At 34.5% G+C, this 18,432-nt stretch overlaps 1 protein-coding gene across 2 annotated transcripts in view; it reads left to right on the top strand.

The window, feature by feature from the left end:
* Nucleotides 1–18,432, top strand: part of LOC106459967 — a 207,937-nt gene that overhangs the window by 39,760 nt on the left and 149,745 nt on the right. For both annotated transcript variants that reach the window (XM_022386548.1, XM_022386547.1), the window contains exon 2: nt 5,266–6,027. In XM_022386548.1, the coding sequence (XP_022242256.1) occupies nt 5,266–6,027 (762 nt within the window). The remainder of the gene's footprint in view (nt 1–5,265; nt 6,028–18,432) is intronic.

Raw genomic sequence — 18,432 nt, 5'->3', positions numbered from 1 at the left:
CATGTTTGGTGGGATGCGGATTCGAACCCGCGACCCTCAGATTGTGAGTCGAGCGCCTTATCCACCTGGCCATGCCGGGCTTATGGAGTATACATACAGTGTGTACTTTCAATCATTATTGGCATATTTAGAACAGAAACTCTATCTATATATCCATAACTGGTAGAAAAATTAATTATACAACTGTATTTCGTTTTCAAATATTATGAGTCATTTGAGGTGTTTTTTTTTCGTTCTTCACACATTGTTTATACATATTTTGAAGATAGACACATTTATATTAAGCAAGATGTTTTTAAAGTCGCATGTAACTTATTGCTTTTTGATGGGGAAAAATATCTTAGAAAATTAAATGTTATTTAAATAATTAAGCCCAGTGGACATGAATAATTTTATTTTATGTACTTTGAAACTTTGTATTGTCACTGATTTATTTCGGAAAAACTTTCATAGACCTCTCATTGTGCATCGCACTGGTACATCTGCTAGTTTGGAAAATATATTGGATTTTAATATCTCTTCTGCTTGAGTCACTGAAAGGAAACAACGCATTGAAAACATGAAGTAGGCACACATTTCACTGTCTACTAATATTGTGTTTCCTACAAATGGCTCCAGCATGTGAATATCTTTTTTTTTTTATAAGATTATGTATTTAGCTATTCCACAATTGTTTAATACTATCGTTTAACTTATCAATTATCACCTGCCAACATTTGATACATAAGCATTTCACCGTCTCCTTTTAAAATCGCCCCCTAGTGGCACAGCGGTATGTATGCGGAGTTACAACCCTAGAATCCGGGTTTCGATACCCGTGGTTGGCAGAGCACAGATAGCCCATTGTGTAGCTTTGTGCTTAATTACAAGCAAACAAACCTTTTAAAATCAAATAACATCTAGGAGCAAGATATTAGTAACTCTTCAGATAAAGAAGGCTTGTTCAAGTTTTGTTGATTAATTTTACTGTGGGACAAAATTAAGGAGGAGTTTCATCGTCAGTGGCGGATTTACCTATTCTAGGGTCCAAGGCGCAACCTCAAGTTTGGGCCCCTAATGATATGAATTATTAACTATTATTGTATTAGATATGTATAATAATAATATAACTCCAATAAATAAATAAAGAATAAACACCTACCTCATATTAAAACTTTCCTGACTTTTTTCAGTTGCAAACTGGTCAGTAATTTTTTTTGTAATTCGTGTGCTTTAATTCTTCATTTTCTATGTTCAGAAGTGAAAGAGAAGATAAACGATCCTTGGGATGTCGTGTTCCGTAAATAGTTCTTCACTCCTTTTAACACAGAAAATGGTCTTTTACCCGCAGCATTGCTAATTGGAAAGAGCTTAAAAAGCTTCTCCGGACAGTTTTAAATTGTCGAATGCAATTCATTTGATGGTAAATTATACATGTCACTCGAACAACAAACTTCTTCGCCAAATTATAAAAATTGTGTTGTTTCCTCTTTGAATGACTCTGTGTATATCCATCATATATAAATCAGATAAATTTTCAAACATTCATGTTTTTCTTTGCTATCTATTATAAAATCAAAGTATATTTTAAAATGTTTAATAACATCACTGTTATTTTCAATTCTTTTGTCAATATTTCAGAGTCAATATGACCGAAGTTAGTGCAACGCCCTGAAAACGAATAACAAATGATAGCTGGCGCCGTCCAGGTCAGGATAAAGTGAGAATACATATAATTACATTCAACAAGACCATACATTGATTATATTGTGTAAAGTCGCGAAGAGCCAGAATTGCCAGTTCAACCTTTAATGTGGTCTTTAGATATTTCATGCTCCATTAATATGCTGTGTACGTTTTTCCAGTCACAAAAACTTGTAATCAATTTACTTGCAAGAACTATCCTCTCATTTGGGAATAACTTGCAAACGTAACAATACACACATTTGCTTGTAGTGCTACAGACAAGCCATCCACGTTTTTATTTTTCGACTTTAGACGACAAAAACGCTTCTTGAAAAATTTTAAAAACTCCTGTTGCGATTTCGACACATTTTAAGCCACCAGTGGCACAGTGGTATATCTGCGGACTTTACTGCTAGAAACCAGGTTTCGATACCCGTGGTGGGCAGAGCACAGCTAGCCCTTTGTATTGTTTGTGCTTAATAACAAACAACAGCAACAACGAAATATTTTAATTCGCTCATGCCTCCAATATTTCCGGATTTATTTATTTAATAGTCAGTAACTTTGTTGGTAATTATACCTGGCCATAAAGCAATATATTTTGAGTAGTTTATAGCTGGACTAGAATATTTTTCAACTTCATTTCGGATTGGATCGTTACTGCTAGATGAGGCTGTATCTATTTCATCATCACAAGATTCACCTGCATATTCATAGTTGGTTGTTTTCTCAAATGAGGTAATAATCCCTTTACATTGCAGCACTCTGCTTCTGTAGGCTTTTCTTTTTTCCACATCGGACTGGCCTACGCTTTTCTTTTTTCTCACTGCTCAATGTGATTTAAAAGAATATAAAAAAAACTTTAAAAAAATCATTAAATACCTATATTTGCTTGTAGCAGTTTTTCCCACTTATGGATGCTAGTTAATTGGGTCACTTGCAAGGCAAAACAGCCACAGGGTGACAAAAAGCATGTTGCAACTTGTGATTGCTTGCTCAAATCTGGTGCCCTTCCCGCGCGTAACGTCATGTGTGTTGTACCGTCTTGCCAACTTTTAAAATACATTTCCGGGAGATACCATATTTAAATATTGTAGGCATATAAGGACTGATAACATGCAAGTGATAGGTTGGTAACAATTCATGTATTTAAAGAAAACGATTTCCAAATTAATAAACTTTAATTCAAAAAATATGTACACAAATACCAAATTAAACATTATAATGTTTTGTAAGGAATATTTATTTAAATTTATATTTATTTTCAGTACATGTACTAGAATTAAAAAACATCATTTTAGCTTATCTGTCTGATACATTATGTTTCTTTGACCACTTATTGCTTTCTTTCATGGGACACAAAAGTGTTTTGATTTGTAAGCAAGATTTTTTTTTAGAGAATCCGGAATATTTGGCAAGGCTTCCGGGAGCCTGGAGAATATGTACGATTCCGAGATACTTCCAGTGAATCCGGGAGGATTGGCAGGCCTAGTGTTGTATATAGATTATTGAAATGTCAAAATAAGTTTTGAATTATTTAAATGGTAGAAATTCTTTCAAATATATATATAATTTTTAATTTGCCCAAAGGGTGCTCTTAAATTTGATATAGGGAATGAAAAATAAGCTATACTGAGATGTTTCGGTACAAGATATTTCAATGAATGACAACTTGTTTATCAGAAGTGTAAGGGTTAAGGTATAGTTTAGACGAAATCTAAATCACATACTTTGATGTGAAGGTACATGTATCGCTCTTTGTGTTATAAGTGAAAAATAAACAATAATAAATTAATATATGTCGTATACATGTTTATAAAATATATGTATATGAACATTTTTAATTTAGCGTTTTAGCTCCCCCTCTATTGGGGGTATTTTGTGCGCGCTTTTTACGCCTAGTGATAAATCCCCCATTATTCATCATTTCCGTTATTATACTTTATTAAAATTCTATGTCAATAATGCTGGCTTACTTCCCAAATTGCAGTTTTAAATGAACCAAGAATACGAAAAATAGCTGCTTTAAGTATCATAACCCAGAAATTTTAAAAAACCGGCCATCGCCATACAAATGTATCTAAAAAGAAAACGCTGGCTGTCAATAATGCCTTCACATACCTTGTTGTGAAGGCAGTAAATTTAAGTGAAAGCTTGATAAGTATATGAATGGTAAGGGCTGGCTCTAAGATTTTTTGAATAATTTTATAACTAATATTTTTTGTTTAGAGGATGGAACAGCCGAGATGGACCAATAGGTCCCATGTTGTCTCAAAACGTATGTTAATTAATAGACGATTGTATCTACAACCAAGCCCAGAAATTCAACAATCCACGCAAATTCTTGAAGAAAAATTCCCAGATTTAAAATCATGTGTAACCCATTAGAACAAAAGCAGTTTTTTGTATCAAAAATCATATATCATTATTTTCCATGTTGAATATTTTTCGTTTTATTCATACAGTTCATTAATGAAGAAATATTTTCTCAAATGCCCACCAAACGGCTCGTAAGTTTGTTTGTTATCGAATTTACTATAATATTACATTCCATAGAGGGTGGTAAGGAAAACAAAAATCGGCAGTATAGAATTTTTGACCGTTTTGATAAGTTAAAGGAACAAAACACATTGTCTTCCATTCAGAATATTTAGCATTCTTCTGTAAAAGGATTGGTGACTTAGGTATGTTGTTTCAGGTCTTTTTATGTTCTTTACGTCAAGAAAGTGATGAAGGGCAGTAGAAAACAATTGAATGTTCATAGATAGGCAACGTCATTCTAGGCTGTGACACGCCTTAGACCGGATTCTTGTTTATAGTAGCTTGAGTTTGTAAAAAAAAAAAAAAGAGGGGTAGATAAAAATATTCGTTTGCCCTTGTTGTTTAGAGATACTGAAAACGACCATAATGATCGGACACGTGCATTATTGGCGCCAGTCGCCACATACATTAGAACTGACTCAACCTCGTAGGGGCAGTGAAAGTCAGTCATGGTCAGCTCATATTCATTGGATATAGTCTTTGTTTTTAATTAGACGTTAACATTTGCCAGTTTTGTGATTTAAGATCAGCCTTGATTAAATGGGTTATTTAGATTACCACATGTACAACAAAACTAGTTAGAAACAATTAAAATGGAAATTTCATTAAATTAGTATGCTGGCCGTTTCTCGTGAAATACGATAGATACACATAACACTTTTTATTCTTAGCATGTAGAGGTATTTATTAAATTAGTATGCTGGCCGTTTCTCGTGAAATACGATAGATACACATAACACTTTTTATTCTTAGCATGTAGAGGTATTTCATTCCATTTTTCGAGTATTATATTAATTCTCAAAACAAAAGCTTACGTTAAGCAGGTATTACCAAACTTTTGTGTGTCAAATACATAGTGAAAGAAGTTTATTTCTTTTAGCTGTATCCGAATCGTGTCTTTTAAACTGATTAAATTTTTGAAAAAAAAATGTAAATTTCAACTAATTTACCATAATATTCTTGTTCGAATGTTGCTATTGAAGTACGTAAACCTTAAGTATTGTTACTTTAACTGAAGATACTTCTCTTACAATATATTATTTTTTATTTCATTTACAGAAGTAATAGTATTAGCGGTGAAAATGAAAATGAATCTGATATTTCTGGGAACCACCGTAAAAATGAGCACCTTAGTCTTTGGAAGAAAGCTTCATCACTTCGTCAGTCTTTACGAGCAAAAACGATAAGTAGTAAAAACAAAGATACTGAGGGAAGATGGTCTCGGCTGTGTAGGTCTAATTCCCAGTTTCACGTTGGTAATAAAGATAATTCACTACAGAAGGAATGGGGCTCCCAGAGAGATCTGAGGCTCTCGACTAGCCGTAAGGAATTTTTGCAGTCACAACCTAGGTTCAGCCAAGACTTGGAGCGCCCTCTTCTTTCTGACAAACATTCCCGATCTTTAAGTGACTATTGTGATATCAGCAAACTCCCTCTTCGGAATACAGATGTCTCTGCTCAGCACAGTCTTAACTCCAGTTTAACGTCACTGCCATCGCAGCACGTTCAAGTAAACAACTCTGAGGACGTGCTACCACAACTTTACCCAACGTATTATCTAAAATCAGCACGCAAACTGTCCAAAGATTCGAGATGTGACACTGGGGCCCAAAAAGCAGATCCGGATTACATAAATGCAGACTGGCTGGGCAAAGGTGGGGAAATACGCATGCGAACATCTTTGTCTTCTGTGCACAATGACTCCCAGTATCAAAGTACCCACAGGACTTCAGCTCCTACTGTGTTAAACAGCAGGTTTTGTATGAGACCTGAAAAAGAGGGTAAAGAACAGGTGTCCAGACTACCAATAAATTATTTTCCGTAAGTATCCAGTTCATACTAAAGATAATATTTAAACTTAACTACTGGCAAAATATATTTGAAAGTAATCTTTAGTTTTTTGTCGTATCAATAAAACCTCAAAATAATTTTAATATACGATTCTAATAGTTATTAAATACAAAATATGTCGTATATATCATAAACAACTATTTGTCAAACATCAGTGTGTGTGCGTACGTGGTCGCCTATAACTGGCGAACCGCTGTACCCATTGTCACCAAACCTGCCATATACTCTTCCCGCTGAGTGACATAGTGGGGTAAATATTCAGATCTGCCCCCTTCTCCCATGTCTTCCCCGTGCATTGAACGTGCACGTCAGCTAGTAAATAAATTTAAAAAAAAAACATTAATAGTTTAAATACCACGAATACTCAACACATTTACGATGAAAGTCATGAGTGATTGCAGTGAATGGTTTACACATCTACTTACCCCTGGTGGCACAGCGGTATGTTAGCGGACTTGCAATGCTAGAAACCGGGTTTCGATACACGTGGTGGGTATAGCAGAGATAGCCCATCGTGTAGCTTTGTGCTTAATTACAAAACAAGGTAGAAAACAAACAAAGCACACCTACTTTTCAATTATTAATTATTTTAGTGCTTTTCTTTCTGGATGCACATTATTTCAGTAAAATACATTAACACCTATAGATGGCGACAGTGCTGTAGTGAAGAAAGTCATTTTATGTATTCTCATATTTCGTCTGCAGAACTTGTATGAGAGCCAAACGCCAGCCTGTTAAAATTATATACACTACAAACCTATAAGTATTGAAATAAACATGGCGATTGGACATAGATATTGAATTGGAAGATAATTAGAGAGACCTTGGCACATTTCACTTATTTATTTGGGAATGTTAATAACTAATACGTATTTAATTAATTAGGAACTTCCATACCTGTAACAACAAAAGCTGTAAATCTGGTTCACTAGCACAGCATTAAATATCAAAGAACAATGAGCCTGTTATTCTAATAATAATATTTGGTTCTGGAGATATAAACTTATCTCCCCCCACCCACCCACCATCTCTCCTGATATTTTAGTTTTAACATTTATACCGAGGAAATTGATTTTGATGTTACAAGCATTCTTTTTCTGACGTCATGAACAGCTGATGTCGTGCAAACTTTTAAGTTTTCAAACCAATTTCAGAAAGAATTCCAATGAAAATTGGAGACTTCGTGCAGTGTTTCAGTCAGGTGATTAAGACACCTTTTGTGTGTGTGTGTGTGTGTGTGTATTTGAAAGACTTGTAATCCTGTAATCGGATTTCCCTAACTACAGGCATTTAAGCTCATCACAGGAACCATTCCGACAGCAAACCTAATGTTGCTTACTTTTGGGTTGGCAAACGAATTCAGAAGAAACGCGCTTTTTTTTTTCTACTCTGCCGAGACTAGCGTCAGCGGGGAACTTGTAATGCATGTTTCTATATTGCAATGACGGTTTTAAAAGTATTAACGTAAGTTTTAATAAAAGTTACGACATAAAGACCCCCCCCCTTCCATATTGTTATGACAATATTTTATGATATTCATGGTTGCGAATGCTTATTCGTACTTGCAAAGCTCTGTTTATAACTGTATTTGGTATGAGCGGCTAACATCTGTCGGGGGATATTGGACTAATAACTTTTTTTTTTATACCTGATTTAATGAAGCTCAGCCTGTTCTAGTTTTGCTGCAGGACTTAAGCTGCTTAGTTCTGTGTTTAATTTTTTTTTATTCTATTCCCATGGCTGGAATAATACAGTAGTGGCGCGTTTTGGCCCTGTGGTAGAGCTCTAGATTCCACAGTTGGCGAGCCGACTTCGAATCCAAGTGATAACATTTTCGCCAACACTTTAAATGGTTGGTGCATTTAAAAGTAACACTCAATCGCTTAATGTGGATATTGAATGGCTGCCTTCCTTTCCTCTGGTCAGTAGTTCAGAATTAGGTGCGGCGGCAGATAGCCTTAGTAGCTGTGTTATAAATACAAAAGACAAATACAGATAATACATTAAACAAAAAAGCGCGTATCTGTATCTAAATAAACATCACTCCAGATTTTATCGTCGAAAGCGTATGTTGTCAGTGTAGAGAGAAACTATGTATAATGATGATGATAACATTGTTACTTATAATGAAAATGTATATCATTATATTGGTGAATTCAAGATATACGTACTTATAGTATGGGCCAGGATCTCGGATAACATTCTTGTGTTCTTAGATGATACCGGTGACACTAATGTAATGGAAACGATCTATTGTAACACATGATTAAGTTATTATTAATACTTTTTATAATCACTGAAAATCATCAGAGGAAAGGTATTTGGTTGTTTCCTTGGGGGACGGGGGTCGTAATAGATATTCACAATGTCAAATATTTTGATACAAAAATTATGCAAGGTTTTATTTAAACCAAATAGTGTTGTAAGATTACGAGAAAGAAGTTTTATTTGCTCTTCTTAATAACATATTTTGTATTTTAAATGTGCTGTTCGTGTACCTGAGGAAAGAAAATAACAATAAATAATGATAATAATTATTCATAGTATTAGACTTCAGGTGTGTGTATATTTATAACGAGTAAGTTCATACAGGTAGCTATATTTATAACTAGTAAGTTCATACAGGTAGCTATCAGAAACTTGAGATGAAAGCCAAGGACAGAACCAGAGCCACTCCTTATTCTTGGAAACTAAACACAAGTTAACTTTGAAGAGACAGGAAACAAATGGTGTGTTTTTATGTCGTATACTTGTACTGTCCGAAGACCCAAATTCTTGTACTTCAATGTAATAGAAGGTTTCACCAGGACTGTTTTTCGTGTCGCCAAAACGGAAATTGGACGTTTTTTTAGGACTTATCAGACCAGTTTGGCAGGCTAACCAGCAGAACAGTCCATCTTATACCAGGTGTACTTTTGCATTGCTTCTTGACTTCCATTTTTCACTGAATTAACGTTGCTCACTGCATGCATTGTTAAGGCCGCGCTCTGTATCTCAAATAGAAAACTAGTTCCTTCTAATGATTGCAAGTTGGTCAGCTTACCACCAATTGAATATTAGTAAATTCACGAACTACTATACCTTGGTGTATAATTTAGGTAAAATTGTGCTTATTTTGATTGCGGCAACATAACTAGATGATTGAACTGTAAAATTTCATGATGGGTCTAGGTAAGTTGTATTTTTAAAATGATCTTTTTGTACGAAAATATTATAAGGCTTACTGGACATCACTGGCGATATTCCGAGATTACACTTTTCACCTTTATCAGAAATACTTTAGGTGGTTAAATTATTTTGACATTCACTTGAATACTGGCTTTTTGTATTCAATATAAGTCCAGCTAGAGCTGATTAGTTTGGTACTGAAGTTTTCTAAACAATTGTTTAGTGTTTTATAAAAACATAATAAGCATCATCCTGCATCTCATGATAAGATTCAATAAATAGTGGCAGGTTGAAATGTACTGAGATAAAAAATAATCTTATCTCCAGCATTATGACATTGGTTAAAGCAAGTTTTTTTTTTCTCTCTAAAATATAAGGACAGACTGACGAACAGCATAAATGTTAAGTGAATATTTTCAAACACGTAACCAAAGGGAGGACGTAGAGTATCGAACGGAATCAATGTGAAATTGGTAGATCTAGGTTCAGTAATGAGCAAAGGGTATCGTTGACAAAATGGACGGTTTTCAAATATCGTAAAGGTAGCGTGTTTTTTTTGGGGTGGGGGTAGAAGAGATGTTTAGGGCTCTGGATTGCCTCTGGTACACATAACCATGAAAGCAAACAGATCCACTTTTATTCCTATTCATTTGCTTTTATAAACACTTTTACAGTCTGAAACTAGACAGTGAATTATTGCGTACTAAAACTAGCATATCAACATTATTTATTTCACTGTAAAGACCTATAAGTCTCTATGTGCCATTCATTTCAACGCTGAAATATTTTTCTTTCTTTTTTCCTAATATTTCGCAACAAGCAAGGTGTGGAATCAGGTGTATCTTTTCGTAATTAATCATTTTTATGACAGAGAAAAAAAAGGTTCACTTTGGAGCATAAAGCATGGGCTTGAACTCATCCTTACCCTCCTGTGCATATCACTGGGTAGGTTAAGTATTATAAATGAACGGGAGAGGGTAAGGTCACAGTCTCTATATCAGGACCAAAATTAAATGTGTACATGTCTAATATTTATGTATAAGTTAAATATTCTGACAGATAAGGACGAAATGCTTTATACAATATTGGATTTAGGATTTTCAGTATTAAGTGAAGTGACAAAAGAGTGGGGGGAAAAGCTTTTTATTTTTTTTCGCATCAACACAAATTAAAAAGGCAATTAGAAATATTCATTCTTTGTAAATCTTCCATAGGTGCGATCTAATAAAAATAAGTGTTTATAATGTTATGAAATAACTTTTCCATAATCCGCCACGTTCAGTGTAGACTTTTTTAGTGAATCGCACTACATTGTATATCCATTAATTTTCAAAGGCACCCGACAGTACTAAGGTTTAAAAGTAACCAGCTGAGAGCACCCGTTAAGGAAGCAAGAATTGAATAAAAGACAATGTTACATAACGTACATAACGTTTCTTTTGTTATTAATTCTCTAATGACCTCATTAGATGATAATTGCATACCTCGTTTTATGGAAGGTAATAATTGACTAATTTCATTTATTAAGTATGTGCGTTTTTAAATTCAGACACAAAATTCCATAAAAACAAAAAAACAGTGGAAATGTGCCCTATTTCAGTTACCATACAAAAATTACGATAATCGAGCGAGCTCTGAAAGGGGGCGTAGGCCGCTTTTTTATATAGAAGATATATAAAGAAGATAGTGAATTAATGGAAACCGACAGTTCCGTAGAGATTTGAGGCGTGTTTCTGCTCGTGACATTCAAAACGAAATAATAAATTTTTCTAAATTATGCTTGTCGTTGCTATTATTCAGACAGCTATATAAAACGTGACTAAGAATTATTATTTCCGCCCTCTCATTAATTTCTTTTCCTAACGAATTCTAAGTGTCCACGGTAATTAGGGTTCCACTGTGATTTTTTTACATTTAGATCAAACTGAACATTTGTTTTCAACGCTCACTGATACTACAGTGGTAAAAACAAAGGCGAAGAAGTGACAAGAGATCCGCTTGAAATGACGTTTCAGTTTTTGTCTTAGTTAACTGGCAAACATGATATGTTCATCTTTACATTTCTTTCTATCTCTCTGCTTGTGCTGAGTCGTGTGTGAAACGGTGATTAGTGTAGCCGGACTGTGAATGTTAATATTCGTGGTTCGCTTCTCTTTTCCGCAAAAAAACAAAAAAACAATGACGATCAAATTTCCCTCTCTGGTCGGACAAGAGTAACCCAAGAGACAGTGGTTGATGCCTTTAGTCGGCATGTCACATAGCACTAGTTCTGCTCATGCTTTCAGAAAAGCGATATATTTCGATCATTCTACTCCACAATTGAGCATGTTTGCTGACGTATTCTTATAGATTGAACAATTGAAAATGCCTCTGTTGTTTTTACGTAAAGAGGAGGAGTAGAGAACCCGTTTGTTAAAGGGTGGAGCTGATCATCCTTGCAGCTCGACCAAACGTACAAGGAATGCAAGTCGACAAGTAACACTAGAATAATGGCATTCCAATCCTGATGGGGAAAGTATGATAACATCGAAAACGCATAACATAAACTTTTATAGTGCTGGAGTTATTTATATGTTATCGCTATATATTGCATTTGATTGAAGTTCACGTGAACGATTAACAAACTTCATTTAAAATGTACCATGGCCGTCAGTTTTTTTGCTGTGTGAAGTTATATAATTCAAAAACTTAGAAGGTCATACAACCAGTGGCATTGCCATCTCACAAAGACTTCTGATGAAAAGGAAAATCCTCATGATAATATCCAAATGGTTTGTGTTTACTATACCTGTGGATTATCTAATTACAGTGAAACGATAACCAGATGTTTTGATCAAACATAGACAATTTGAAAAGTCTGAGAATCAATAACAAATGGCGACCACAAATTTGATAAAATTATATTTCTTCGCTAAACCTAAGACTGTAGTAGTAATAGTAGGTCTCTTTCAAATAAATAAGATGTTCATTTAAAGTTAATTATGTCTAAATTACACCCACGTACAATTCAATGTCTTAATAAATAAATTAGTTGCGAGTATTCTAATAAAAACTATTATTACATAAATAATTGTTTGCAAAGTATAACCTATCAATACTGTGACTTTCTGTGTTGAATATGAGGCATGTTTTAAAACGTTATAACGCAAGTCTGTATCCCCCCCCCCCTCTTCCGCCTAAATACAACCCACTTCATTCGGTATATTATATGTCTGTATTATTTCTCAAGTTAGTGAGGCACTGAACGGAGATTTAGAGGTAATCTTACTCCTTCGCTGTCTGTCTCTCCTTGGTCTAACAATGGGTATCTCTTATTCTAGGTCACTTATGGATTACTCAACAGTTTAATATTCTTTGAAAGGAATTAGCCTAACTTAGTTCGATACACCATGTGACTTTCACTTGCAGCATATTATATCATTCGTGAATTGTCATTTTTCACGTGGAGCGTGACGTGAGTGCGCAAGTTATAAATTCAAAGTAGCTCACGCAGCCACCTGGAACCAGTGATGGAAAGACTGCGATTATCGTTTAATATCACCTAGTAATGTGCTTTTCGATAGCAAAAGGGGTAAAATTGTGAAAACCGTTACAGAATTCCACTGAAAAGGACTGGAAAGAAATCAAACTTTGAACGTTAATTAAATATATAAAAAATGACAATTTCGATCATTTTTTCGGCGTGTAAAATTTTAATGATGTGTTATGGAAATGGGATTTTTAATATAGAATATTGCAACTAATTTTGAGACTGAAAAACTTTCAGTAATTCGATTACAAAAATCGTTACTGGAGTGTTAATTACATAATGATTTCATCATTAGGATTATGTGCAAGTTTTTTGTTTTTTTTCATGACACCAAATTCATGTATTTCTAATATAGATTGAATATATTTTTCGTTGTATTTGAAATAAAAATAGTAAGCCTCATTATTGTTTTTATTCCAGTCGTGTATCTGAAATGCTTAACGCTCCATTAATTGAGATTCTTGTAGAAAAAAATAAATGGTTGTATTCTTTTAATCACCTCTCTTTCTACTGTTCTTTCTCCCCATACTTCCCCAGTGGCACAGCGGCATGTCTGCGGATTTACAACGCTAGAATCCGGGTTTCGATACCCGTGGTGGGCAGAGCACAGATAGCCCATTGTGTAGCTTTGTGCTTAATTACAAATAATAATTCTCCCCATACCATGAGAAAATAGTATTTTTTCGCATTATTCGTTTGTCCTTCTCATTTTTCATTATTCTCACTATACTGAAAGAATTTATATACATAATTGACAGTCTCGTAATTTTTTGACCTACCATTCGTTTATACGCCACTTGTTTATAATCAGTGTCTGTAGACAAGAGTATTGTAAAACTGTTAAATCTAAAAGTCTATGTGTACAAACCACCATACGTGTATGAATAAAAGTTCTATTTTCACTTTATAAATAATGAATGCCATTTAACAGCAAAAAACAAAATAGAGAAATATATAAAAACACTAAAAACTGGCCTAGTGCTGTTTTCCAACAAGATGGGGGTATGATGCTTTTCAAGTTCAATGTGTGGCAGGCCGTTCTACTTTATACAATAGTACAGTTTTAACTGCTGGATGCGCCAGACCCAATCGGAAGTGTATCTGCAGCACAAAGGCTTATGTCTACTTCCGGTAACCCAAAGCTTGTAATACGAGCTTTGTAATTTTCTCACCCAACTTTTGTGAGAACAAGATAGTTATAAGGTATGTTTTGTTATAAAAGTGTCACAGACATTGAAATATGCAATACAGCTGAATGATACCTGGTTATTACAAGAAGAAAAGAACAGACGTAAGATAGAATTGGAAGCTTCTATTATTATAGGGATAATACCCTTATATTTAGATGACGAAAAGAACGTTAGGTTGTCGATGTGATTCAATATAAACTGTGTCTACATCCAAATTAACAGGGTAAGAAAATTGCTATTCCAAGCTGACCAGTACTAAACTTGTTCGCCAAATTGCTTGTTCGTCCCAGACTGTTGGTTACATGGTCCCTAATAGCGGGAAAATGCCATCAATATTGCACTTAATTCCACCATTTACAGCTGGTATGTATTCCATATAGAAAAGAAGTTATTTCGATTTTTTTCTAGCTATTTACATTAACAGGTAAAACCTAAAATTCTCCAACCTGTAGAGAAGGATGTAGAAAGTCAGTTTAAAAGTTAATTATGAAAAAGTTTGCATTCTACAAATAAATCTTGCAAAGTCTGTACTGCATTTCATTATTATTATTATTTTAATTGCGCTTTGGAGAAGGTACCAAGACTTTGGCTTTATATACAGCATTTGTTGTTGTTGTTGTTATCATGTACACAGTGTGTGTTGCAGACACGTATGTAGTAATCCAAATTTACAGTAGAATATTGGAGCCCATTACGTACTTATTTTAAGGCAGACTATGGCACAGTTAATTCGCGTCGTACATTGGAACAGCAGGTGCGGTATAAGGGTGATCGTAAGATTCCAGTATTTGGGCAGACAAGAGCAGCCGAAGAGTTGGCAGTGGATGGTGTTAACTATATGTCTTACTTGTAGTCTCTTAATTCAACTTTAGACATGTCTAGCGCAGTTAGCTTTCGAGTAGCTTTGCGCGAATATTCGAGAAACCGTAGTTATCCAAATTAAGTTAGTCTCCCATGGCGTACTTTATATATATATATATATATATATCATGCTGTAAAGCATAAAACTGAATCACTCGGAAATATAATTATTAAGTTTGTTTGAAAGTTGAAAGTGCTATTTAGTATCGCGTTTAGTACAAAATTCATTCTGTTAGATTAGAATAAACTCTAGCCTACAATGAAAACATTTTGCATTTGTTCTTCTGTGTGTAAGCCATGAATATTAGAAAGTGCAAAATTAAATCTTTATTACCTATACAGTCTGATGGCCATTCTGGTGTGTGTAGTTTTTCTGACAAATTATTTTGGAAGTACGATGGTGAGACATGCATGATTTTTCGAATGCGTCTACATTTTTCATGCTTTTCATTTTATCCTTTCTTGTGTTCGGTTGCATATTTACATTTTATTATAATTTCTAGTTCGATAAACAGTACAGGAAATTATCCGATGAAATATATATATGGAGTGCGTAACTTGTATAATACAGTACAGGTCTAGCACACTAAGTTTTTGGGTAGAAACGTTGTGTGGGTGACTGGAAAGCTGCCAGTGGTACGGGTGAATAAAAATTTGGACAACCCATTTATGAAAAAAAGAAATGAATAAATATAATGGGTGGCGCTGAAATCGTATTTACTTTCAAGTGACGTCACTGTGAATTATAGTTAAAATGTGAGTTTGGTGTCGGAGATCATTCATTGACTCATTGATTAGGAGGTCTATTAAAACTACTAGTTATTAGTAATTGATCAAAATTATATTCAATATTGCGTGATATCACGCCACTGAAGAAATGCCTCGTTTTTTTGTATATTAAGTCTCTGACTTCCTCTGGGGTTTGTTGAAATGGGTGAAGGACATGTTGAATATTTTATGAACTTGAACTACTACGTTATTAAGTTGAAATAAGTTATTTCAAGGTCACATTACAGTGACGAATATATATATATATTCCGCATGTTTTTTCATGACTGTGTTCCGTATGTTTTTTTTTTTTTTTACATGAGTATGTTTCGCATATAGTTTGTTTTTTTCATAAGTGTGTTCCGTACATATTTTTTTATACTTGTATCAACTGGCAAAGCTGTAGGTTGTATGGTTCTCTAACTGTATTTTTGTTCATTTTGTGCCAGCTCCTGTATATAAGACTCTCACCGTTTTCGTTGTGTTTGAAGTTATCTGTATTCATTATCACGAGAAGAATCGTATAGCAGAAGATTAATCATTAAAGAAGTAAACCTAAATATATATGAAGTTTACGCTTCTGATTTTCAGGATGTAATATTCATGCCAGGAAAAATCGTTCTTGTTGTAAAGATGAAAGCTAAAATGGTTTCTTATACAAACGGGCACATGTTTCTAACATTCAGCTTCAGCACACATAGGAGTAATTTTCACTTGGAATACTTATTTAGTTATTGTTACTAGCAATACAATTTTTTGTACTATGAACAGTTGTTACCGTTGTTTTATCACGTTTAGTCAGTCTACTTCTCTCTCTTCACCATAGGTAGCGTGATTGAATGAAAACTTTTGTCTCTGAAACTAAAATCCAAGATTTTTAATCGGTTTTTTTTCCATAAAATATGTATACGTGTGTAAATTAAGTATCAAATAAAGCATCATAACTGTATGAAGGTAAGTGCAATATTACATAAAACATCGAACTAAAGATATACACTTTCTTATTTTACACACCTTTTTTTTTTTCTATGTCGAATAATCTGTTATCGTTCCGAACTGTGCATCTGAGAGTCCTTGGATCATGTCCCGTTGCTGCAGGCCTGGCATGGCCAGGTGGTTAGGGCGCTGTACTTGCAATCTGAGGGTCGCGGGTTCGAATCCCCGACCCGCCAACATGCTTGCTTTTTCAGTCGTGGGGCGTTATGATGTTACTATCAATTCCACTATTCATTGGTAAAAGAGTAGCCCAAGAGTTGGCTGTGGGGGGTGGTGACTAGTTCCTTTCCCACTAGTTCTTCACTGCCAAATTAGGGACGGCTAGCGCAGATAGCCATCGTGTAGCTTTGCGCGAAATTCAAAACAAACAAAATCCGTTGCTGCAAAATCGCGCTCCTTGGTGCATTATAAAATAAGTTCAAGAGTTGGCAGTATGTGGTGTTGACGAGAGCCTTTCCTCTGGTCTTTCAGCTCAAATTTAGGGACGACTAGCGCAGATAACGTTTGTGTAACGTTAGGAGGATGTCCGTAAACAAACCTACTATTAAACATACCTGAGTGCTGGATTAAACCTGAGTGACATAGCTGGACGTGTGTGTTACGTGGCATGTTTCAAATACAACTGTTTGTAATTGTACACTTACCTAATAACTGCTATTCCTTCAGATTTCTCATGTCAAAGAAGGTGTAATTCTCTGTTTTTGTGGTTTTCTTTATGTGGAACTTTGTATAAAAACAAATTGAAATGTTAAAACGTTATGGTTTCGTATCCATGATAAATCGAAGGTTTTTATTTTTACTGTAATTGTCAAAAGAAAAGAAAATTTGGAATTTTATCAATTACTGGCTGTCGAACTTCTTTGTAGACCAATGAACCGTGGGAAGCATTTCCCTCTCATTTAGCTTACTTCCTGTCGATTAACTCAAAACCTTCTTGAATTTTTTTCTTCTAATCACAAATCAATACATTCCCTTATTTACGCAAGAGAAGTGAAGTTATACATACTTCAAGTCAGAATATTTAGTACCAGTATTCACCAACACACTTATTATACTTTAGTAACCAAACCGAAATCACATTTGTTGCTGTTTTTCATAGATTTCTAGGAAACGTGTTAAATAAAGAAAACGTATTGAGCATAAGTCTTCGAGGCGTTGAGTAAACTTTGGCAGTAGAGATACAGTCTCTTCTTTACTTTGGTGTTATATTAATCATTAATAGTGTGTAAAATATAAATTAAAATAGCTCAAAATAACCCATACATAGATTAATAATATTTATACATATGTAACGATACATGTGCAACATTTATCTCTAGAGTCGTTTAAACCTGATTTTACGTCCTTTCATAATCACGTTCAAATATTACTCCTTCATGAGTCGTCAGTGTAGAGATAGAACAAGTAAAATAGATCGCTCTTTGTCTGATGGTTAAGTTTTGTTTTGCTTGAAAACAACATGCACATAGTCTTCCCCTTCATCATCACCATTCATCTGTAATGTGTTATGTTGCAGTTTGAACTCAATTTCCCCTTAGGTATTCTTCAGTCGTAACAGTAACGTCAGCTTCCATCGGCTAAAGTTAAGAAACATTAAGAGACGAAAACAAAAATCGGTAAAGAAGATTTCTAAACCATTTCGCATGTAAAACATGACACTGTATAAACTGTATGCAGCTGTAAGGCAAGTGTTATCATAGAATAATGCAAGTGTTTACAGCTGGCCTAGACACAAATTCAAAATATAAGAAGGAGCGTGTTGAGAAGTTTTAAAAAGAAACTGAGTGTTTTATAAATTTAATAAGTGATATACCAATTCAATGCAAGGGGGAAGACATACTATCTCGCTCGTGACATAGGGTG

This window comes from Limulus polyphemus, unplaced genomic scaffold (assembly GCF_000517525.1).
Source record: "Limulus polyphemus unplaced genomic scaffold, Limulus_polyphemus-2.1.2 Scaffold688, whole genome shotgun sequence".
NCBI classification, from domain to species: Eukaryota; Metazoa; Arthropoda; class Merostomata; order Xiphosura; family Limulidae; genus Limulus; species Limulus polyphemus.
The sequence above is the reverse complement of the archived record's forward strand: the minus strand, read 5'-3'. Positions and strand labels throughout refer to the sequence as shown.